The 21996-nt window shown below is 37.9% G+C and overlaps 1 protein-coding gene across 1 annotated transcript; it reads left to right on the top strand.

Annotated features, from left to right (window-relative positions):
* The first annotated feature begins 18989 nt into the window (after positions 1-18989).
* LOC126028669 (vomeronasal type-1 receptor 4-like) lies at positions 18990-20009 on the top strand. Its single transcript, XM_049787606.1, has one exon. It carries the CDS (start codon positions 18990-18992, stop codon positions 20007-20009), a length of 1020 nt encoding a protein of 339 aa, XP_049643563.1.
* Positions 20010-21996: the final 1987 nt, after the last annotated feature.

The following is a 21996-nucleotide window of genomic DNA, read 5'->3' on the forward strand; positions in this document are numbered from 1 at the left end:
AGAAGCAGTGACAATTTTACAATTACTCCTAAGTCAGTACCTTTCAAGGAATTACCCTATGACCCTAAAGTAGGGCTTGTAGCCCACTTTCTGGAACTCTCAGCAGTTTTTATGGTGGGGCAAGCTTTGTTGCATTTAGCTATTAACTCAGGAATGTAGTTAAAGGAGTAACTTATATCTGGGAATGGTACCGGGTTGTTTGCTCTCTCCTTGGGCTACAGAGTGAATTATATCCTGCAGCTGCAAATACTTTTCCTGTTAGCTCAAGGGCTTACCGCAAAACTGCACGTAGGCAGCTTTTAGGTGAAAAAGCTGGGCTAAGACAGAAGACAGCAAAAATGATCTCTGACAGGACACTGTCTCCAACAGGTATATATTAAGGAAGAGAGGTGGTGGGGGCAAGAGATGCACTGAGTACAGAAAGATAGGTAATTATAGTACTTGTAAGGAAAAGAAACTAATAGATCAACTTTTGGATATGTATAGGTTTCGTGTCTCAAATACTAATCATTGTGTTAGTGAGATCTATCTGTCTAGGTTTTTACCCTTTGCAGTATTGTCTGCAGAACCTTATATGTCAGCTTTCCTTTTCTATAGAGCAGGTAACCATGTGGTTTTAATTTGACATGGATTGAATTGATGATAATGAGGAGAAGGTAGAAGAATAGGGAGACAAGAAGAAAGAAACAAAAAAACAAAACAAACCAACAATCAAACAACAACAACAACAAAAATACGAAGTAATGAGAAGAGAACAAAACAGAACAAAAACAGAAACAAAGACAAAAAAGGCACCCAACTACTAAAACCCACCACCATCATATAACCATGAGAATGAAAGTAAATAAAATTGAAATAATAAAAAAAAGAAGAAAGATAGAAAAGAGAAGAAAAAGAAAAAATGGTGTGGTAAGGCTTTGTGCTTTATTTTTTTTTTTGCATAAGCACAATAAGTATTTGGGAAATCATTCAGGGAATTCCCATGGCCTAACAAATACAGGCTTTCTCCGCCTTTGTGTATGCAGTCATAGGAACTACTACAGTCTCCATACACACTCATTTTCACACCCCAAGGTCTTTTTATGATGTTCGAAAACTTTTTGCTCAGTTGTGGATGATAATATCAGGCCACTGTAGCTAGATATCTTGATATTTATGTACGTCATATGACAAAGGTTAGAATAGGGTCTTTACGGTTCTAGAAGTTCTGTTCCATCACTGTTTTTGTAATAAGTCTTTTGTAATTAGTCTTTGTTTTTGCTCAGATCCTAAGATTAAGCCTAGGATAAAGTCTTTCAGAATGATTCCAGAAGTTCTGCTCAGTGCCTTGTATATTTTGGAGATTAGCCCCTTATCTGATGGGTATTGGGTGAATAGTTTCTCCCACTCAGTGGGTGGCTCTTGTATCCTGGGCACTATTTCCTTTGAGGTGCAGAAGCTTCTCAGCTTAATATATTCCCATCTGTTAATCTCTGCTTTCACTTGCTTGGAGAGTGCAGTTTCCTCCTTGAAGTTGCCTGTAATGTCCTGGAGAGTTTTGCCTATGTGCTGTTCTATATGTCTTATGGTTTTGGGGCTGATATCGAGGTCTTTAATCCATTTGGATTTTACCTTCATACATGATGTTAGCTGGGGGTCTAATTTCAATTTTTTGCAAGTGGCTATCCAATTGTGCCAACACCACTTGTTGAAGAGGCTTTCCCTGCTCCATTTAGGATTCCCTGCTCCTTTATCAAAAATTAGGTGATTGTATGTCTGGGGAACATTTTCTGAGTATTAAAGCCTATTCCACTGATCTGAGGACCTGTCCTTATTCCAAGACCATGCTGTTTTGATAACTATTGCTTTGTAGTACAGTTTAAAGATGGGGAAAGTAATTCCTCCCATATTATTTTTCCCAATGATTGCTTTAGCTATTCGAGAGTGTTTATTGTTCCAAATGAATTTCAAAAGTGTCTGATCCACTTCTTTGAAGAATGTCATGGGTATCTTTAGAGGGATGGCATTAAATCTGTATAATGCCTTGGGGAGTATTGCCATTTTGATTATGTTAATCCTGCCGATCCATGAGCAGGGTATGTGTTTCCATTTCCGTGTGTCCTCTATTATTTCTTGGAGCAGAGTTTTATAGTTTTCCTTGTATAGGTCCTTCACATATTTAGTCAAGTTGATTCCAAGATATTTGAGTTTGTGTGGCACTATTGTGAATGGGGTTGTTTTCTTAATGTCCATTTCATCCTTATTACTATTGGTGTATAGAAAGGCCATTGATTTTTGTGTGTTAATTTTGTAGCCTGCCACCTTGCTATATGAGTCTATTGTTTCTAGAAGCTTTTTGATAGAGTCTTTAGGGTTTTCTAAGTAGAGTATCATGTCATCTGCAAACAGTGAAAGCTTGACTTCTTCCTTTCCTATCTGGATTCCCTTGATATCCTTTTCTTGCCTAATCGCTATAGCAAGTACTTCCAGTGCTATGTTGAATAGGAGTGGTGAGAGAGGACAGCCTTGTCTTGTGCCAGAATTTAGAGGGAAGGCTTTTAGTTTTTCTCCATTGAGGATAATGTTTGCCACTGGCTTGTGGTAGATGGCCTTCACTATATTGAGAAAGGTTCCCTCCATTCCCATCTTGCTGAGAGTTTTGATCAAGAATGGGTGTTGGACCTTATCAAATGCTTTCTCTGCATCTATTGATATGATCATGTGGTTTTTATTTTTCTTGTTATTGATGTTGTGTATTATGTTGATAGATTTACGGATGTTAAAACAGCCTTGCATTCCTGGGATGAAACTTACTTGATCGTAGTGGATGATCTTCTTAACGAGGCATTGAATCCTATTTGCCAGGATTTTGTTGAGGATCTTTGCATCTGCATTCATCAGCGATATTGGTCTGTAATTTTCCTTTTTTGTAGCATCTCTGTCTGGTTTAGGTATCAAGGTGATGTTGGCTTCATAAAAGCTATTTGGAAGTGTTTCTGCTTGTTCAATTTCATGAAAGAGTCTTGCCAAGATTGGCAGTAGTTCCTCTTGGAAAGTTTGATAGAATTCATTAGTGAATCCATCTGGACCTGGGCTTTTCTTTTTCGGCAGACATTTGATTACTGTTTTAAATTCATCAATGGTGATGGGGGTATTTAGATATGCTTACATCCTCTTCCTTCAACCGTGGAAGATTATAAGAGTCCAAGAATTTATCCATTTCTTCCAGGTTCTCATTTTTAGTGGCGTAGAGTTTTTCAAAGTAGTTTCTGATTACCCTTTGAATCTCTGTCATATCAGTAGTGATCTCTCCTTTTTCATTCCTGATACGAGTTATCAAGTTTCTCTCTCTCTCTTTCTTTGTTAGGTTTGCCAGTGGTCTATCAATCTTGTTTATTTTTTCAAAGAACCAACTTCTGCTTTCGTTGATCTTTCGGATTGTTTTTTGGGTTTCCACTTCGTTGATTTCTGCTCTCAGCTTTGTTATTTCCTTCTGTCTTCCTATTCTTGGGTCCTTTAGTTGAGCATTTTCTAGTTCTATTAGCTGTGTCATTAAGCTACTCAGGTAAGCTCCTTCTTCCTTCCTGATGTGTGCTTGCAAAGCTATAAATTTTCCTCTCAGTACTGCTTTTGCTGTGTCCCATAAGTTCTGATAGTTTGTGTCTTTATTGTCATTTGTTTCCAGGAGCCTTTTGATTTCCTCCTTGATTTTATCTCGGACCCACTGGTTATTAAGCATGAGGCTGTTTAACTTCCAGGTGTTAAAGTGTTTCTTCTGAGTCCCTTTGGAGTTTATAAATAATTTCAGAGCCTTGTGGTCAGCGAAGGTAGTCTGCAAAATTTCTATCCTCTTGATCTTATGGAGGTATGTTTTATGTGCCAGCATGTAGTCTATCCTGGAGAATGTCCCATGTACATTGGAGAAGAATGTGTATCCAGGTTTCTGGGGATGGAGTGTCCTATATATATCCACTAGGCCTCTTTCTTCCATTTCTCTCCTCAGGTCTAGTATATTCTTGTTGGGTTTCAGTCTGGTTGACAAAGCCGTGTTAAGGTCCCCCACAATTATTGTGTTGTTGTTGATATTATTTTTCAGATTTGTCAACAGTTGTATTAAATATTTTGCTGGCCCCTCATTCGGTGCATATATGTTTAGGAGAGTGAATTCTTCCTGCTTTACGTACCCCTTGATTAATATAAAATGTCCATCTTTGTCCCTTACAACCTTCCTGAGTATAAAGTTTGCATTATCTGATATTAGTATGGCCACTCCAGCTTTTTTATGTATGTTGTTTGCTTGGATAATTTTTCTCCAGCCTTTTATTTTGAGTCTATGTTTGTTCTGACTATTCAGGTGCGTTTCTTGTAGGCAGCAGAAGGTTGGATTGAGTTTTTTGATCCATTTAGCCACTCTGTGTCTCTTAACTGGTGCATTTAGTTCATTGACGTTGAGAGAAAGAATTGTCCTGGGATTTAACGCCATCTTTATTTCAAAATTTGGTGTGTCTTTTGGGTAGTCTTGTCTTAGATTAGGTCTTTCAGTTTTTCTCTTAAGACTGGTTTTGTGTCCGTGAAGTTTCTGAGCTGTTTTTTGTCTGTGAAACCATGTATTCTTCCGTCCAACCGGAAAGTGAGTTTTGCTGGGTATAGTATTCTGGGTGAAGCATTCATTTCATTCAGTCTTGTCACAATATCCCACCACTGCTTTCTGGCATTGAGTGTTTCTGGTGACAGGTCTGCTGTAAATCTCAAGAATGCTTGCTTGAACGTGATTTCCCCTTTTGATCTTGCTGTTTTCAGAATTCTGTCTCTATCTGTGGGATTTGTCATTGTGACTAGGATGTGTCTTGGGGTGCTTTTTCTGGGGTCTCTTTTGGTTGGTACTCTTCGGGCATGCAGGATTTGATCACATATATTCTTTAGCTCTGGAAGTTTCTCTTTAATGATGTTCTTGACCGTTGATTCTTCCTGGAAGTTTTCTTCCTGTGTCTCTGGGACTCCAATGATTCTTAAGTTGTTTCTGTTGATCTTATCATAGACTTCTATTTTCATCTGTTCCCATTCTTTGACTAATTTTTCCATTGTCTGCTCATTTGCTTTAAGTTTTTTGTCTAATCTCTCCTGCTGTATGAAATTGTTATGTATCTCATCTTCCACAGCACCAAGTCTATTCTCAGCTTCTGATACCCTGTCCCAGAGCTTATCCATTTTGTCATTCACTTCGTTTACTGACTTTTTCAGTCCTGTTAGTTGACATGTTATTTCAGTTTGGAGTTTTGTGATTTCTGTCTTCATATTTTCTTGGTTCTTATTAGTGTTCTCTTCAACTCGATCCATGGTTTCTTGGAGTCCGTTGAACATCTTCCATATTGCTAGTCTAAAGTCCTTATCTGAGAGGTTGATTAGTTGGTTGGTCATTATCTGGTCCTCAGAATTGTCATCTTCATTCTCTATGTCTGATGCTGGCCTGCGTTGTTTCCCCATTGTCACACTTGTATTGTGGGTTTTTCTACGTGTTGTGGTGGTATTCATTGTCTATATGATGCAGGCAGCACACTCCTCTGGCTCCTCCCTTTCTGGATGGGCTGACTTGCCTCTCAGAAAGGGGAGTCCTCCGTGGATGAAGCCTCACACTGGGTCAAATCTTAGGCCCGAGCATGCAACAGAGAAGACAGTCCGGAGAGAAATGTTTGCTTCTGTGATATAGCACCGTTCTTAGTGTAATTTTTTCTTCTTGTTGCAATGGTGTTCTTTCCTTAGAAAGAGTGCACGGCTTCGTAGCGAAGCGGATCAGCAGTGCTCCACTGGAGCGTCTTTTTGCCCCACTCGCAAGAGTTTCACGCAAGAGGACAGTAGACAGACATATACAGGTCAAACTCACAGTTTTTCACAGTTGGGCCCCACTGGGCCGGTGTACTTTCGTGGATTTTCCCCACCTGTTGTAACACACAGGGAGCCGGCTTTTGCAAAGTTATGCCGGTTTTCATGCTCTGTAGTCCCTCCCTGAAAATCGGGTCTGATTTTTTTTAAGAAATACTTGAATTAATAAAAGATAAATTGGGGCCGAAGAGATAGCATGCAGAAGGACGGTGGTTCAAATCCCGGCATCCCATATGATCCCCAGAGCCTGCCGGAGTGATTTCTGAGCATAGAACCAGGAGTAACCCTGAGCGCTGCTGGGTGTGACCCAAAAAAAAAAAAGATAATGTATTAGCTAAGATATAGATTAGGAGAGAAAGAATGGAAAAACAGAAGAGAAGAGAGAAGAGAAAAGATAGACAAGAAAATACAGTAAAAATTAGTTAAAAATAAATTGGCCCTGTGCATCAAGGTTGAAAGATTTTTTAATTTCTGGACACTTCATTAATGACGTAGTTGAGCTGTGCTAAGTGAAAGATTCAGGGTTAGATAATGGCCGGAGAATATTAGGATAAGGATAGTTTTCATTTCTAGAATAATATGGTAGAGGGGACTATAACAGGTGTCTACCCTATGAAGTTTTGTCCACCACATCTTAAGCTAATGTGGGCTTTATGTAATATAGATTGAGTTGATGAGGATGAAGGAGGGAAAGAAGGTAAGATGTAGGAAGGGAAAAAGAAAAAAGAGAAGAAATAGAAGAAAGAAGAAGAAAAGAAGAAGAAAAAGAAGAAGAAGAGGAGGAGGAGGAAGAAGAAGAAGAAGAAGGAGGAGGAGGAGGAGGAGAAGAAGGTGGTAATTTGCAAAAGCATATTCGATGCTGTGGTGTGTCATTGACTGTTTCATTGACCTGTGGTGTGTCATTGACTGTTTCATGGTCTGAGTGATCATATGATTTAGGTCCTAATAGAAGACATAAACAAAAGGAGATGGGTAAATTGGAATATTTTATCAAGACATTGTCATAATAGGCACTGTATATGGTATCTAGTATAATTGGGCATAGAGGCCTAAAATTAGGGTTTCCACCCTGTTTTCTAGAACCACTGTGGACAAAGAAGCTGAAAGGTTATTTTGTGCCTGATAAAATTAAGGCATTAAAACATATAGTTAGTAAACAGCAGGAGTCCCTGGCTTGCAGTCGTGTTTTGAACCTGCTTCTGTAGATAAATATATTAGGATGTTATTATAGTCCTTTGTAGTTAGAGGGTGATTACTTACGCATTCCTTCTAAACCGGTGTTTCCGTTGTTGCTGGTATCTTTATGGTACAATGGATAGTCAAGGCTTTGTGTTGACCCTCTTCCACTTGATTTGAGGCTACTTCTCGCTATATGCTGACACCTACAGTGTTTGGAGTTTCTGCCCTTTTGATCATTGTGGTTTTTCATGGAGTATTATATGTATATATGTTATATATTCTAAATACCTCAGATAAGTGCTATATTCTGTATTTATCTTTTCTTCTTCTGACTTACTTTGTTTAACATGACATTTTCAAGATTCGTCCATGTTGCTGAGAAATCCATGATTGTATTGTTTCTGACTGCTATGTAATATTCAATTGTGTATATGTACCACATCTTCATGATCCATTCATCTGTTGTTGGACATCGAGGTTCATTCTAAATTTTGGCTATTGTGCTGAGTGGTGCAATAATTAGCAAAGTGCATACATACTTGGGGATGAATGTCCTTCCATCTTGGAGATAGATACCCAGGAGTGCGATTTCTGGGTTATATGGCAACTCAATTCTGAATTTACTAGCACCCTTCATACTGTTTTTCATAGGAGTTGTATCAGGTAGCATTCCCATTAGCAGTAAATGAGAGTTTCTCACCATATCTCTGCCAATAGAGATTGGTCCCTTTATTTTTGATGTGTGCCATCCTCACTGATGTAAGGTGATACCTCATTGTTGTCTTGATTTAGATTTCCCTAATGATGAGTTCAGGTAAGCATGTTTTCATGTGTCTATTGGCCATCTTTTGGTCTTCCTTGGAGAAGTGTCTATTTATTTCTTCTCCTCATTTTTCTATGGCTTTATTAGATTTTTAGAGCTCACCTTTTCGAGTGCTTTGTATATCCTAGATATAAACCCTTTATTTGATATGTTGAGTACAAAAATTTTTCCCATTCTATTAACTACCTTCTAATTTTAACCAGGGCTTTTATTCCATGCAGAAAATTTTTAGTTAGATGTAGTCCCATTTATTTAGGTTTGATGCTAAAGTTCTTGCCATTGGCATTCTATCCTCAAAGACTTTTTTGATATATAGGTCTTGAATTGTTCTGTCTATTTTTTCCACAATAAACTTTATAGATTGGGGTCTGATTTCAAGATCTTTAACCCATTTTGAGTTGACTTTTATATAAGATATGAGGTATGAATCAATCTTTAATTTCTTACAGGTGGTTATCCAGTTGTTCCAACACCATTTGTTGGAGAGACTGTCTTTGTTTCATTTCAAGTTCTTGGCTCTTTTGTCAAATATTAGTAGACCATATATTTGGGGGTATATCTCTGGATATTCTATTCTAACCTATTGGTCTGAAACTCTGTCTTTGTCCCAGTACCATGCTGTTTTGATCATCATGGCTTTATAGTAAAGCTTCAGGTTAGGTAAAGAGATGCCACCCAGTTTCTTGCTTTTCAGTATGTATTTGGCTACCCTGGGTCTTTTGTGGTTCCATATAAGTTTTATAATTTATTGTTGTAAGTCCTTAGTAAATGATGTCTGAATTTAGATAGGAATTTCAATGAATCTACATAGAATTTTAGGTAAAATAAATATTTTGACAATGTTGATTCTACCTACCGATGAGCATGGGATGTTCTTCCATTTCCTTCAGTCCTTTTCAATTTTTTTCTGAAGTGTTTTGTAGTTTTGTTTTTCACTCTCTTGTAAGGTTAATTCTTAGGTACTTGGTATGTTTGATACTATTTTAAATTGGATTGTCCCCTTTATCTCTTTCTTCTCTACTTCTTTATATGTATAGAGGAATGCTACTGTCTTTTGTGTGTTGACATCATAGCCAGCCACTTTGCTATATTGGTTATTTTTGTTTCTAGGAGTTTTGCTGTGAACTCTTTGTAGTTTTCGATGTATATCATATTACCTGAACAAAGAGATAATTTGACTTTCTCTTTCTCTATTTGGATTCCTTTGGTTCCCTTCTCTTGTCTGATTGTTATTGCTAGGACTTCTAAAATTATATAAAATAAGAATGGAGAGAGTAAACAGCCTTGCCTAGTTCCTGACCTTAGACACTGTTAGAAAATGGCATAGGAGATTTCTGAGTAGATCATTTAGAATTAGTTTTGTTTGCTCAAATAAGGTGAGTTTATTTTTGTCCTGGTGCCTATTTCAGGTTATTGTGAAATGAATACTGAAATATGAATATTGAGTTCATTTAAGCTATTTTTCAGAGCTTACATGCACATATGCAATGGAGAATGGAATAAATTTTGTTATGACAAACTTTTATCTAAGTGATTCTATATAAAAGAGAGAGAGAGAAAGAGAGAGAGAGAGCTAGAGGATCAGATAGCATGAAGGCACTGCCTTCCATAAGAAAAACCCAGCTTTGAGCACAACATCATAGGTTATTCAGCCAAAGTCCACCAGGATTCATCCCTGAGCAAAGAGCCAGGAGTAGAGTCTCCACTCTGTGGTATATGGTATCCCCCCATTCACCAAATAATAAATCTTCCAGCAACTTCACTTACCAGTCTCTTGGACTGTGAGAAATAAATTACCACTGTAAAGTCACCTACTTAATGGAGTTTTATTATTACCACAACCAAGTAATGCAAAATAACACATAGCATCCGGTTAACACAAGCTCCTTGTTTATTATTTAATAATAAATTCTTAATTTAAGCACCCTGTTTTTGAACATGTTCAGAGTTGGGTTTCAGTCACAGAATGTACATAGCCCTCTATCAGTGCATCTTTTCCATAGCCAACGTCCCCCATTTCCCTCCCACCCCCATCTGCTGCCTGTCTCTGGGGCAGGCAACACCCAGTTCTTGTCCAGAGTGATCAGTTCCCACTATCGTTTTCATGGTAATTCTTAGTGATCTTAGTGCTCTAACTGGACTGAATGCTCTTTGTGACATGGACTAGAGCTATGCTAAGCTCTTTAAATAAAACAAGAATGCCTCTTTATCAACCATAAATATTGTTTTCCTCATGATTTTAGCAATTGTCATCATTATTTTGATTAGAATATACCTGAATTACAGGGTCCAGAACGTTGGTGCAGGCAGTAGGGTGTTTGTCTTACAGGCACTAACTAGGATGAACTGTGGTTAGATCCCCCAGCTTCCCATATGGTCCCCCAAATCAGGGGCGATTTCTGAGCACATAGCCATGAGTAACCCCGGAGCATCACCGGGTGTGACCCCAACCACAAAAATGAATATACTTGATTTACAGCTTAACTTGCAAACAATGATTAAACCAATTCTGGTTATTATGCCAAATAAGTTAAGAAATTAAGGAGCTGATGATTACTTACATAAAATATGTTAAAATAACATGAAAATATTACAGTATGAGGAATATATATTTGTGTGAGATTGGCATTAACACTTATTCTATCCCTCTTTGTTATGATTATGCCTATGACTAGGAGGCATAACATGTGACTAGAATAATTCCTATTTGCATGTTGACAAAATTCTTTAAATTTTTTGTTATTCTAACACCATGGATTGCAGCAAGAGTATAGTGTCTGGGGCATTTGCCTTGCATGCGGCCAAAATGGGTTTGATTCCAGGCATTGAATATGCCCCCATAACCCTCTCCCACCAAGAGTGATCTCTTAGAGCAGAGCCAGGAATAAGCCTGAGCCATGTTGAGTTGACTGGCCCAAAATAAAATAAAAATAAATAAATGTTCTGGTGAGTTCCTCTGTGTGTATTTACACACTCCTCCCCATCTTTAATATGTGGTTGGTTCTAACTAGTAATCCAAATGTAAAGATACTTAATAACACAAAAATAATTTTTCTGTATTTTCTAATGTGAACCACTTTCTCCTTATGAGACATGACCCCACTGTAAAGACAGTCCTTTACCCTGATGATGACTAGTAAACCCAATGGTCATAGCCACAAAAAATTTATATTTGGAACACTGTTCCCTTTTAAACAGAAGAATATTTTAACGTGTGTGAAATGGTGGCAATAAATGTCATTAAACAAATAGCTTTTTGACTGTGTTTGAAATAATTTTATGAACAAAATGAACAGATATTTACTAAAAAAATTAGTAACAGCCTTTGTCGTTGACTTTGGGTTTGGTGTTTAAGTCTGATAATTTTTAATTTCCACTCAATGTTTATATGACTGCATATGACTGTTTGGTCCTGATACCATTTATTTTCGCCTCTCAATTTATGGGGCAAAACTAGATGATTCAAGTTATGTTGTTCTGTTGGGATAAAACTGGGAGTAGTCTGTCTAGAGGTTATAAATAACAAATTAAAAGAAGAAAGGGAAAAAAGAGAAAAAACATAAAAAAACAAGATCATCAACTACATAAAAGCACAATAGCAACAAAAACAACAACAAAACAACCAAATAATAACCATGAGAAAGAAAAGAAAAAAGAAGAGAAAGGAGGGCTGATTAACAAGATTTTTTTGCCTTTTTTTTTTTTTTTTTTTTTGCATAGGCACAGTAAGTATTGCGGAAATTAGAAGGGGAATTCCCTTGGCTTAAGAGACACAGGGTTTCTCTGTCCTTGAAGCATACTGTCATGAAAACAACTTCAGGCTCCGTGCCCACTCATTTTCACACCCCGAGGTCGTTTTATGGTGTTAGGAAAACTTCCCGCTCAGTTGTGCCTCTGTAACTAGAGATCTCGGTATTTGCACAGGTCATAGAACTAAGTTTAAGATAAAAAAACGGCCTCTTTTAAAACACTATCATTTTATGTTAGCAGAATCAAAAGACAAAAAAACTACTTCCCCAAGATCTAGGTTAATTCTTATACACATATGGCTTGATATGAACTGAATCCTTCCTTAGTATCTCTCACTATTCTCTCTTCTCTCTCTATCTCCCTGAATATTCTTCACTTTAGGAATCTTGAAATCAGAAACCTTTCCCCAAACACTACCAGTCTCACTAAAACAAACTAGTAGAAATTTGTCACTACTTTAGGCAATGAGAAACTTCCAAAAAGTATTACTAAAATGTTCCAATTCCTCAGGCCTCCTCTGTCATGGCCACAGCAGTAGAAGTGATCAGTACACTTGTGCACAAGGTGAGGTCATTGCTCACAAACCTATATCACATATGGCCCCTCCCTCTCACGGACACTGTGTCCCATATCACTAATTATCAGGGAGATGCAAATCAAAACAATGAGGTGACATCTCATGCTAGAAAGACTGGCACCCATAACACAAACAAGAACTACCAGTGATAGCATGGATGAGAGGAGAATAGAACTTCCATTTAGTGCTGGTGGTGATTCTGTATAGTCCAGCCTTTCTGGCACACGATATTGATGTCCCTCAAATTATGAGAAATCGCGATTCCATTTGTTCCAAAAGTACTACTCCTAGAAATATACCATAAGAACACAGAACACAATACAAACATTCCACCGACACTCTTATGTTCATTGAAGCACTATTTACGATAGCTAGAACCTCAAAACAGCCCCTGAGCCTGACAACAGATGAGTAGCTAAAGAAAGTGGCATAATTACACAATGGTATACTATGCAGCTGTTAGGAAAAATAAAATCATGAAATTTGTCTATTCATGGGTGTACAAAGAGACTGTAATTCACACTGAGTGAAAAGAGCCATAGGGAGAGAGATAGAAACAGACTAGTTGCACTCAACTGTTGAATTTAAGAAAAATGAATAAATGAATAAGAGAAATTGAATAAACTTTTACAGAAACTTGAGATTTTACCAGAAACCCAAATTTGTACTTGCTTCATTGGGTAAATTCAAATTGTGCTTGCAAATGGTGGCATGTTATTTTTTCAGTTTTATTAGTTTTTTAAATAATTTCTTTTCTTTTCTTTTCTTTTTTTTTACTCCTGGTTCTGTGCTCAGAAATTGCTCCTGGCAGGTTTTGGGGATTATATGGGATGCCTGAATTCAAACTACCATCTCTCCTGCATGAAAGGCAAATCTCTGTCTCCTTTTCCCTCCAAATTTTTTTCATTGACCTATTGCTTTATTCCAAGGCTAAAATTTAAATACATTTTTCATTCTGACTATCTCATTATTTATTTGACTCAAAGAAGTTCTGGACATTGGCTAAGGACAGAGAAAAATTTTTTTATTTTCTAACAAACCCAACTACAAACATGTTTATAATTATAGTGCTTAAACAGACACTATTATAAGAAAAGAAATTAAAAATAAATCTTCAGTCCATTTTTTCTTCTCTTCTTTTTCTTCTTCCTTTCTTCTTTTTTCTCTTATTCTTCTTTCTCCTCTTCTTCCTCCTCCTCTTCAATTTCTTCCCCTTCTTTTTCTTTCTTCTCCTCTTTTTCATTTTCTTCCTCTTCCTCTTTCCTTGTCTTCTTTTTTCTCTTTTCCTTCTACCTCTTCTCCCTCTTTTTTCTTCTTCCTCCTACTCTTCTTGCTCTATTTATTATTCTTCCTCTTCCTCCTCCTCTTCTTTTTCTTCTTCCTCTTCTTCCTTTATTTTATTCTTCCCCTTCTTCCTCTACATTTTTTTGGGGGGGGTCACACCCGACAGCGCTCAGGGGTTACTCCTGGCTGTATGTTCAGAAATCACTCCTGGCAGGATTGGGGGACCATATGGAATGCCAGGATTCGAACCACTGTCCTTATGCATGCAAGGCAAATGCCTTACCTCCATGCTATCTCTCTGGCCTCCTCCTCCTCCTCCTTCCCTCCTCCTCCTCCTCCTCCTCCTCCTCCTCCTTCTTCTTCTTCATATCCTTTTCCTATTCTCACTGTTCCTCCAACACTTTTTTATATTCTCTTCTTGGATTTCTGGGACTCCAGTGATTCCTATGTTGTTTCTGTTGAGTTTACCAAAGGCTTCTAATTTCATCTGTTCATATTTTTGAGTAGTTTGTTCATTGTCTGATCATTTGCTTTGAGGTTATTTTTGCAATCTCTTCCAATGAAGTTCTGCAACTTATCCTCTAGCTCCCTAACCCCGTCCTCAGCTACTGTTACTCCTTTGGAGATGCTTTTCATTGAGGTGTTCATGTCATCAACCAAATTTTTCAGACCTCTTATTTCAGTTGTAAGTTCTACCATTATGGTCTGTTCTGCTCAATCTATGCTTGCTTTGAGTTCTTTGAGCATCCTCCACAATAATACTCTAAATTCCTTATCTGAGAGGCTTTTTAAGTCATCTTCAATCTCTATGCGTGCTGTTTTCCTGCATGGTTTCCTCGTTGCAATACTTGTATAGTGGTTTTTTACTAAGAGCTGTACGGGGGTTCATGGGTTAGAAAAAGCTATGCAGAGCTGCTGTTTTCCACTGCCTCCACCTTATTGGGTGGGGCCTTTACCAGGTTTGGGCCCTGAAGATTGTGTTCAATAGAGTCTTCTTGACTGTCTTGTGCAGGAAAGCAGACAGGGAACAAGGCAGCAGTCCTTTATAATGTCTCTCATATGCCCAATCACATGGCAAGGAACAGCACCAACCTTATTGGGTGGGGCTCTTATGGGATTTGGGACCTGTAGATTGTGTTTTATTGTATCTTCTGAGCTGTCTTGTATAGGAAAGCCATCTTATTATTAAAATAGTGTTCCAACACCAATCCCACATCAGTGAGACCTACTTCCACCAATATTCCCAGTTTCCCACACACCAGCCAGTATGTCCTTTTGTAAGAACAACCAAACTTAATTCACATTGATTGATACATCACAAAAGCGATTGGGGTTCCAGTGTGATACAACAGTGCTAGGGCGTTTGCCTTGCACATGACTTATCTAGGACCACTCTTGGTTCGATTCTCAGTTTCCCTGGCACGTTTTCCTCCAGCCAGGAGCAATTTCTGAGGGCATAGCCAGGAGTAATCCCTGATCATCACAGGGTGTGACCCAAAAAAGCAAAAATAAAATTAGATTATCAAAATTTAGAATAGGAGACTCAGTTAGGACTTTTATATCTCTCACATGATGTTACAAAAGCCATTGAGGATTTATAAGCCTGTTGATGGATTCCTTTGATATCTTTTCTTGCCTAATTGCTATGGCAAGTACTTTCTGTACTATATTAAATAGGAGTGGCAAAGAAAGGCAGCCTTACTTTGTACTAGATTTTAGAGGAAAGGCTTTCAGTTTTATTACATTGAGTATAATATTTACCATTAGCTTGTTGTAAAAGGCCTTGACTATATTGAGAAAATTTTCTTCTGTTCCCATCTTGCTCAGAGTTCTTATCATGAATGGATTTTTGGCCTCATAAAATGCTTCTTCTGGGGCCGGGAAGGTGGCGCTAGAGGTAAGGTGTCTGCCTTGCAAGCGCTAGCCAAGGACAGACCACAGTTTGATCCCCCGGTGTCCCATATGGTCCCCCCAAGCCAGGGGCAATTTCTGAGCTCATAGCCAAGAGTAACCCCTGAGCGTCAAACAGGTGTGGCTCAAAAAACAAAAAAAAAATGCTTCTTCTGCATCTATTAATATAATCATATGGTTTTTATATTTTTTGTTGATTGAGATGATTGATTTATGTGTGTTAAAACCTCCTTTCATCTCTGAAATGAAACCTACATGGCCATGGTGTATGACCTTCTTGATGAGGGCTTGAATAGTATTTGCTAGAATTTTGTTGACTATATTTGCATCTATTTTCATCAGAGATAATTTCTACAATTTTCTTTTTTGTAGCATCTCTGTCTGCTTTTGATATCAGGGCGATCTCCATTTTTGCATTTCTAATTGGTTTGTTAAGTTTCTCTCTATCTTTCTTTGTGAGTTTTGCTAATGGTTTGTCAATCTTCTTAATTATTAAAAAAACAAATTTTGTTTTAATAGATCGTTCAGATTTTTCTTTGAATATTCACTTCATTGATTTCTGCTCTAAGCTTTGTTATTTCCTTCTGTCTACCTATTCTTGGTTTCTTTTGTTGATCAATTTTTAAGTTTATAAGCTGTGTCATTAAGTTATTTATGTAGACTACTTTCTTCCTCGTGAGTGCTTGCAAAGCTATAAACTTTCCTCATAGAATTGATTTTGCTATGTCCTATAAATTTTGATAATTTCTGTATTTTTTGCATTTGTTTTCAGGAATATTATGAATTACTTTTATTTCATCTCTGACTCACTTGTTTAATAGTAAGCTGTTCAATTTCTAGGTATTATGGTTTTTCTTTTGTGTCCCTTTGTAGTTCACTTCTAATTTTGTTGTATTGTGGTTTCAGAAGTTAGTCTGTACCATTTTTATCGTCGTGATTTTATGGAGTTATGTTTTATGAACCAGCATGTGTTTTATCCTAGAAATTACCCGTGTGCATTGGAGAACAATCTGTATCCAGTTTTCTGGGAGGTGAAGATCCCTATTTGTATCTACTAGACCACTTTATCCCATTTCTCCTTTTAGAACTAGTATATTCTTGTTAGGTTTAATCCTGATGGATCCATCAAGGGCAGTATTGAGGTTTCCCACTATTATTGGGTTAGTATTGATACCTTCTTTCAGATTTGTCCACAATTGTTTCAGATATTTTTTCTGGTCCCTTATTGGGCTTACGAGTGTTTATGTTTAGGAGTGTGAATTTTTTCTGTCGTACTTATACCTTGATTATTACCAAATGTCTGTCTTTGTCCCTTATAATTTCTTAAGTCTAAAGTTTGTGTTACCTGATATTAACATGAACACTCCAGCTTTTGAAGAGAGTTGTTTGCTTGGATGATTGTCTTCCAACCGTTGATTTTGAGTCTATGTTTGTTCTGACTAGTCAGATGCATTCTTGTAGGCAGCAGAATCTTGCATTCATATTTTTGATCCCTTTTGCCACTCTGTGTATCTTAAATGGTGCACTTAACATTGAAAGAGATAATAGTCATGGGGTAAAGTGACATCTTTGTGGAAGAGTTTGCTGTGCATGTGTTTGTCCCTTCTTAAAATTAGACCTTTTATTTTGTCTTTAAATGTTATTTTAAGTCTATAAATCTATGCGCTGTTGTTTATTTATGAAGCTAGGTATTCAAACCTGACTGTGAGTCTAGCAGGGTGAATTATTCTAAACTAAGCATTCATTTTAGTAAGTTATGTCACTATATACCACCACTGTTCTGACCTTGAGGGTTTCTTGTGACAGGTCTGCTTTAAATATTAAGGGTGATCCTTTGAATGTAATGTCCCTTTTTGATCTTGCTGCTTTCTGTAACCTAACATTTTCTGTGGGATTCGTCATTGTAACTAGATTGTGTTTGGGGTGCTATTCTGCAGATTGTTTTTAACTGGTAGACTTAAGGCATGAAGTATTTGGTTGCATGCACTCTTAATCTCTGGGGATTTCTCTGTAATGATTCCTTGACTATGATTCATGGGGACTTTCTTCCTGGGTCTCTGTCACTCTAATAATTCTTATGTTGTTTCTGCTTAGTTTATCAAAGGCTTCTATTTTCATCTGTTAATAGTATTTGAGGATGTTTTCCATGGTCTAATCATTTGTTTTTAGTCTATTTCCAGTTTCTTCCATTGTTTGACATTATTATGCATCTTATCTTCCAATTCGCTGATTCTGTCCTCAGCCTCTGGTTTTCTCTTGGAGAGGCTCTCTATTGATGTTTTCATTATGTCTACTAAGTTTTTCAGATTTGTTATTTCAGTCTGAGATTTCTAGTTCTTATTTTTTATCCTCCTCTCTCTCTCTCTCTCTCTCTCTCTCTCTCTCTCTCTCTCTCTCTCTCTCTCTTTGGTTTTTGGGTCACACCAGCAGCACTGAGGGGTTAGTCATGGTGCTATGTTCTCAGAAATCGCTCCTGGCAGGCTTAGGAGACCATCTGGGATCCCAGGATTTGAACCACCAATCTTCTCCATAAAAGGCAAACGCCTTACCTCCATGCTATCTCTCCGACCTCTATCCTCTTCATTTTTATTTGTAGTTCATTTAGCTCATTCTTTGTTTCTTTAAATTCTGTGATAATATTTCACATATCTTTTCTAAATTCCTTATCTGAGAGAATAAATAGGTCGTAGGCACGCTTTGGGTCATCAGAGATCACATCTTTATTCTCTGTGCATAGAGGAGACCTGCATTGTTTCCGCATTGTCATGCTTATAGTGTGATGTTTTCTACATATTGCTGTTGGATATATTAAATACAACATGTGCACTATTGAGGAGCAAAGCAGAGTGGCCAGTTTCTTCTGACTCTCCCCTTCATGATTAGGGTGAGTTCATGTTCATTGATGTGTCTTCTGCAGGCTTCTCTGAGTAAAGTTGGCCCAGCATTGGCAGCTGCAGGTCTAGATGGCAGCTGTGAGAAAAAAAGCATGAAGCAGGGATCAGGCTCTGCCCTAGTTCTTGATTTTAAAATATTTCTCATTCAAGATTACAAATTATATTCACTGTTAATTAAGAGATACATTCTAATTAAAAGTCCAGAAAAAATTTTTCACTTTTTAAATAAATTCATTGTATATCATTAAGTTTGTTTCAAAAATTCATTGGAATATATAGGTCTGTAAATGTATGTACAGTGTTGACTTTCTCTCTTCTAATGGTACTGGAGATTTTCAATTAATTCTCATGTTGATGGTTCTGCTTTCTTGGTTTCTTGCTTTTACCTGTATTTAACACCCAGTTCCAAGCACATAATTTAACTCCTGACAATCCTGCAAATGTCATGAGAATTTGCTTCCATCTTGTTCTACGTTGTAAAGTCTCACACAGGGCAGGAACAATACTACAGTAGTTCAGGAATTTTACTTGTCGACTGTCAATCAAGAATTTTATCACTGACCTTATATGTGGTTCCTGAACCTTCCAAAAATTACCCTCAGTGCAGAGTTGGAAAATATCCAAGTGTTTGGGTTCACCCATTAAGCAACAGTCAATAAAGAATAGATATTAGGCTACACCACAACAGCACAGAAATATCTATTGGGGTAAAATGTCTGTAATGAGCCATCTTTCTCAAGGAAACAATTGCTGCCATCTCTCAGATGATAGTGCATTTATTGAAAGAACACCCTTCATGATTGTGACAGTAGGAGCCATCATATTATCACAGACTATCATTGGAGTATTGGGCAATTTCTCTCTTCTTTCTGCGCATCTGCTCCTTAGCTGCACTGGAGCACGGCTGAGAGCCATAGACTTGATTCTCATGCACCTGACTATTGCCAACTCCTTAATTATTCTCTCAAATGGAGTCCCCCAAACAATGGCAGAATTCGGGATCAAACAGTCCTTCAGTGATTTAGGATGCCATCTTCTGTCCTATATTCATAGAGTGGGCAGGGGTGTGTCCATGGGAAACTACTGTCTCTTGAGTGTCTTCCAGGCCATCAAGATTAGCCCCAGAGACTCCTGCTGCAAGCATTTGAAATTCAAAGCACCACAGTATGTCACTTTATCTGTTTCTCTCTCCTGGATCCTCCACATGTTTGGCAATTTATTTTTTCCTCTGCACATATTGTATGTATCTAATACATGGAGCTTGAAAGACATAAGTAAACAAAACTGGGGGTTCTGTCATGTAACCTACATTGACAATGTCTCTGTGCCAGTATATATCACATTAATTGCATTCCCTGAAATTTTATGTACAGTGCTTATAGTCTGGACTAGTGGTTCCATGATTTTATTCCTGCACAGGCACAAGCAAAGAGTCCAACACATTCACCAAAATCATGCTTCCTCCAGAATCTCAGCTGAGAGGAGAGCCACCCAAAGAATCCTTGTTTTAGTGAGCTCCTTTTTGTGTTTCTACTCACTGTCTTCCCTCGTTCGAATGTGGTTGGCTCTATTTCCTGATAAAAATAGATGGTTATTTAATGTTGGAATCATAATTTCTCTGTGTTTTCCCATTGTGAGTCCCTTTTTGGTTATGAAAGATGATGCCACTGTATTCAGACTTTCCTTTGTTCTGATAATGAATAGAATATCCCATAATTGCAACCACAACTAGTTAAGTCATAGATTTTGAACACTGTTCAGATATATCAGAAGCATATTTGTCAAAAATGTTAGAATTTTTTAAAAAAAGCCCTATATCATTGATATACACAAAATCAAACTAAAAGCTATTGAGTGTTGTGTTTGTAAAAATGGGATCTTTGTGGGGACGGACTGATAGCACAGCGGTAGGGTGTTTGCCTTGCACGCAGCTGACCCTGGTCATACCTTAGTTCAATCTTCCGTCATCCCATATGGTCCCCCAAGCCAGGGGCGATTTTTAAATTTCAGCAATAAGCCTTAGTTTCATAGATGTGGCCCCAAAACAAAACAACAACAACAACAACAACAACAAATGATTCCATGAGGAGCTGTTGTACAGATTCATAAGAAACAATGGATAGAAGAAAATGGAATGAGAGTATGGGTGGAAATAGTTTGGTCCATTAGTCCTGAAGGGATTCTGGAAAAAAAAAAACTGCCTTGTTAGTGCTTGGCCGGTTTAGAGCACATATTGAAAACTCAACAAATTGCTTTAAATATATGAAGACTCATCTAGCCCTAATTCTGGGGGTCTTACCAGCCAGTTGCACCCTCTTAATATTTTCATTAACAAATCATTTAAATTTTATATCAGAAAAGTGGAACAAATAGATGAGTGCTGATAATTATGATCTGAAAACTTCTAGACGAATGAAGAAGCCCACTATCACTCAAGTTTGTGAATGGGTGAGAACATCATGGAACACAGTAAAGGATGAAATCATTGTACAGTCATTCAAAGAGCGTGGCATTAGAAGTGCTTTAGATGAAACTGAAGATTTTATTGTATATCAAGATAGTGAAGTAAATTATTCCAGTGATTGTGAGCAAATGTGCTTCATAAATTCTGACTCAGTGATGATTTCATGAGGTTCCAAAAAAACTAGAAGAGTACTCAAAACTTAAACTATTTCCATTTGTTGACAGTCATAATGATTCTTTCTTTAAATAATATCTTTATTTAAACACCTTGATTATACTCATGATTGTAGTTGGGTTTCAATCATATAAAGAACACCCCCTTCAACAGTGTAATATTCCTTGTACATTCTTAATGTCACATTGACTGCTGTTTACTTAACATGGATAAAATATTATTGTGTTATTGTTCATTTACTGTCTGGGGCTGTGGGATCGCTCTGCCCTGCCGTGCCTTTGTTCACTTTGAGGACTTCGGGGGAAACTCCTATCTCTGTCTGCCTGAAACTGTGCTTCTGAATTTCCGAAGGTTTCCTCAGGGGCCTAGGGAGCGCACCCCCAAAAAACTGCATTTTGAAGCTTGTGAGTGCCTACATTCTGGGGCTGCGGGATCGCTCTGCCCTGCTGTGCCTTTGTTCACTTTGAGGACTTCGGGGGAAACTCCTATCTCTGTCTGCCTGAAACTGTGCTTCTGAATTTCCGAAGGTTTTCTCAGAGGCCTAGGGAGCGCACCCCCAAAAAACTGCATTTTGAAGCTGGTGAGTGCCTACATTCTGGGGCTGCGAGATTGCTCTTCCCTGCCGTGCCTTTTTTCACTCTGAGGACTTCGGGGGAAACTCCTATCTCTGTCTGCATAAAACTGTGCTTCTGAATTTCTGAAAGTTTTCTCAGAGGCCTAGGGAGCGCACCCCAAAAAAACTGCATTTTGAAGCTGGTGAGTACCTACATTCTGGGGCTGCGGGATCGCTCTGCCCTGCTGTGCCTTTGTTCACTCTGAGGACTTTCAACTAGAGGTAGCAGAAGAGCTCAGCCGCTTCGCTTCCCTTCGCAGCCACGAACTCTTCCTAATCAATGAACCCAACACAACACGCAGGAAAAACCATACTACAAGCGTGACAATGGGGAAAACTCGCAGGCAAACACCATCCATAGAGAATGAAGATGAAAGCTCGGTTGACCTAATAAATTCCAACCACCTGATTAACCTTTCAGATAAGGAGTTTAGAATAGAAATATGGAATATGTTTGTAGAACTCAAA

The sequence above is a fragment of the Suncus etruscus genome, chromosome 14, assembly GCF_024139225.1.
Source record: "Suncus etruscus isolate mSunEtr1 chromosome 14, mSunEtr1.pri.cur, whole genome shotgun sequence".
Taxonomy (NCBI): Eukaryota; Metazoa; Chordata; class Mammalia; order Eulipotyphla; family Soricidae; genus Suncus; species Suncus etruscus.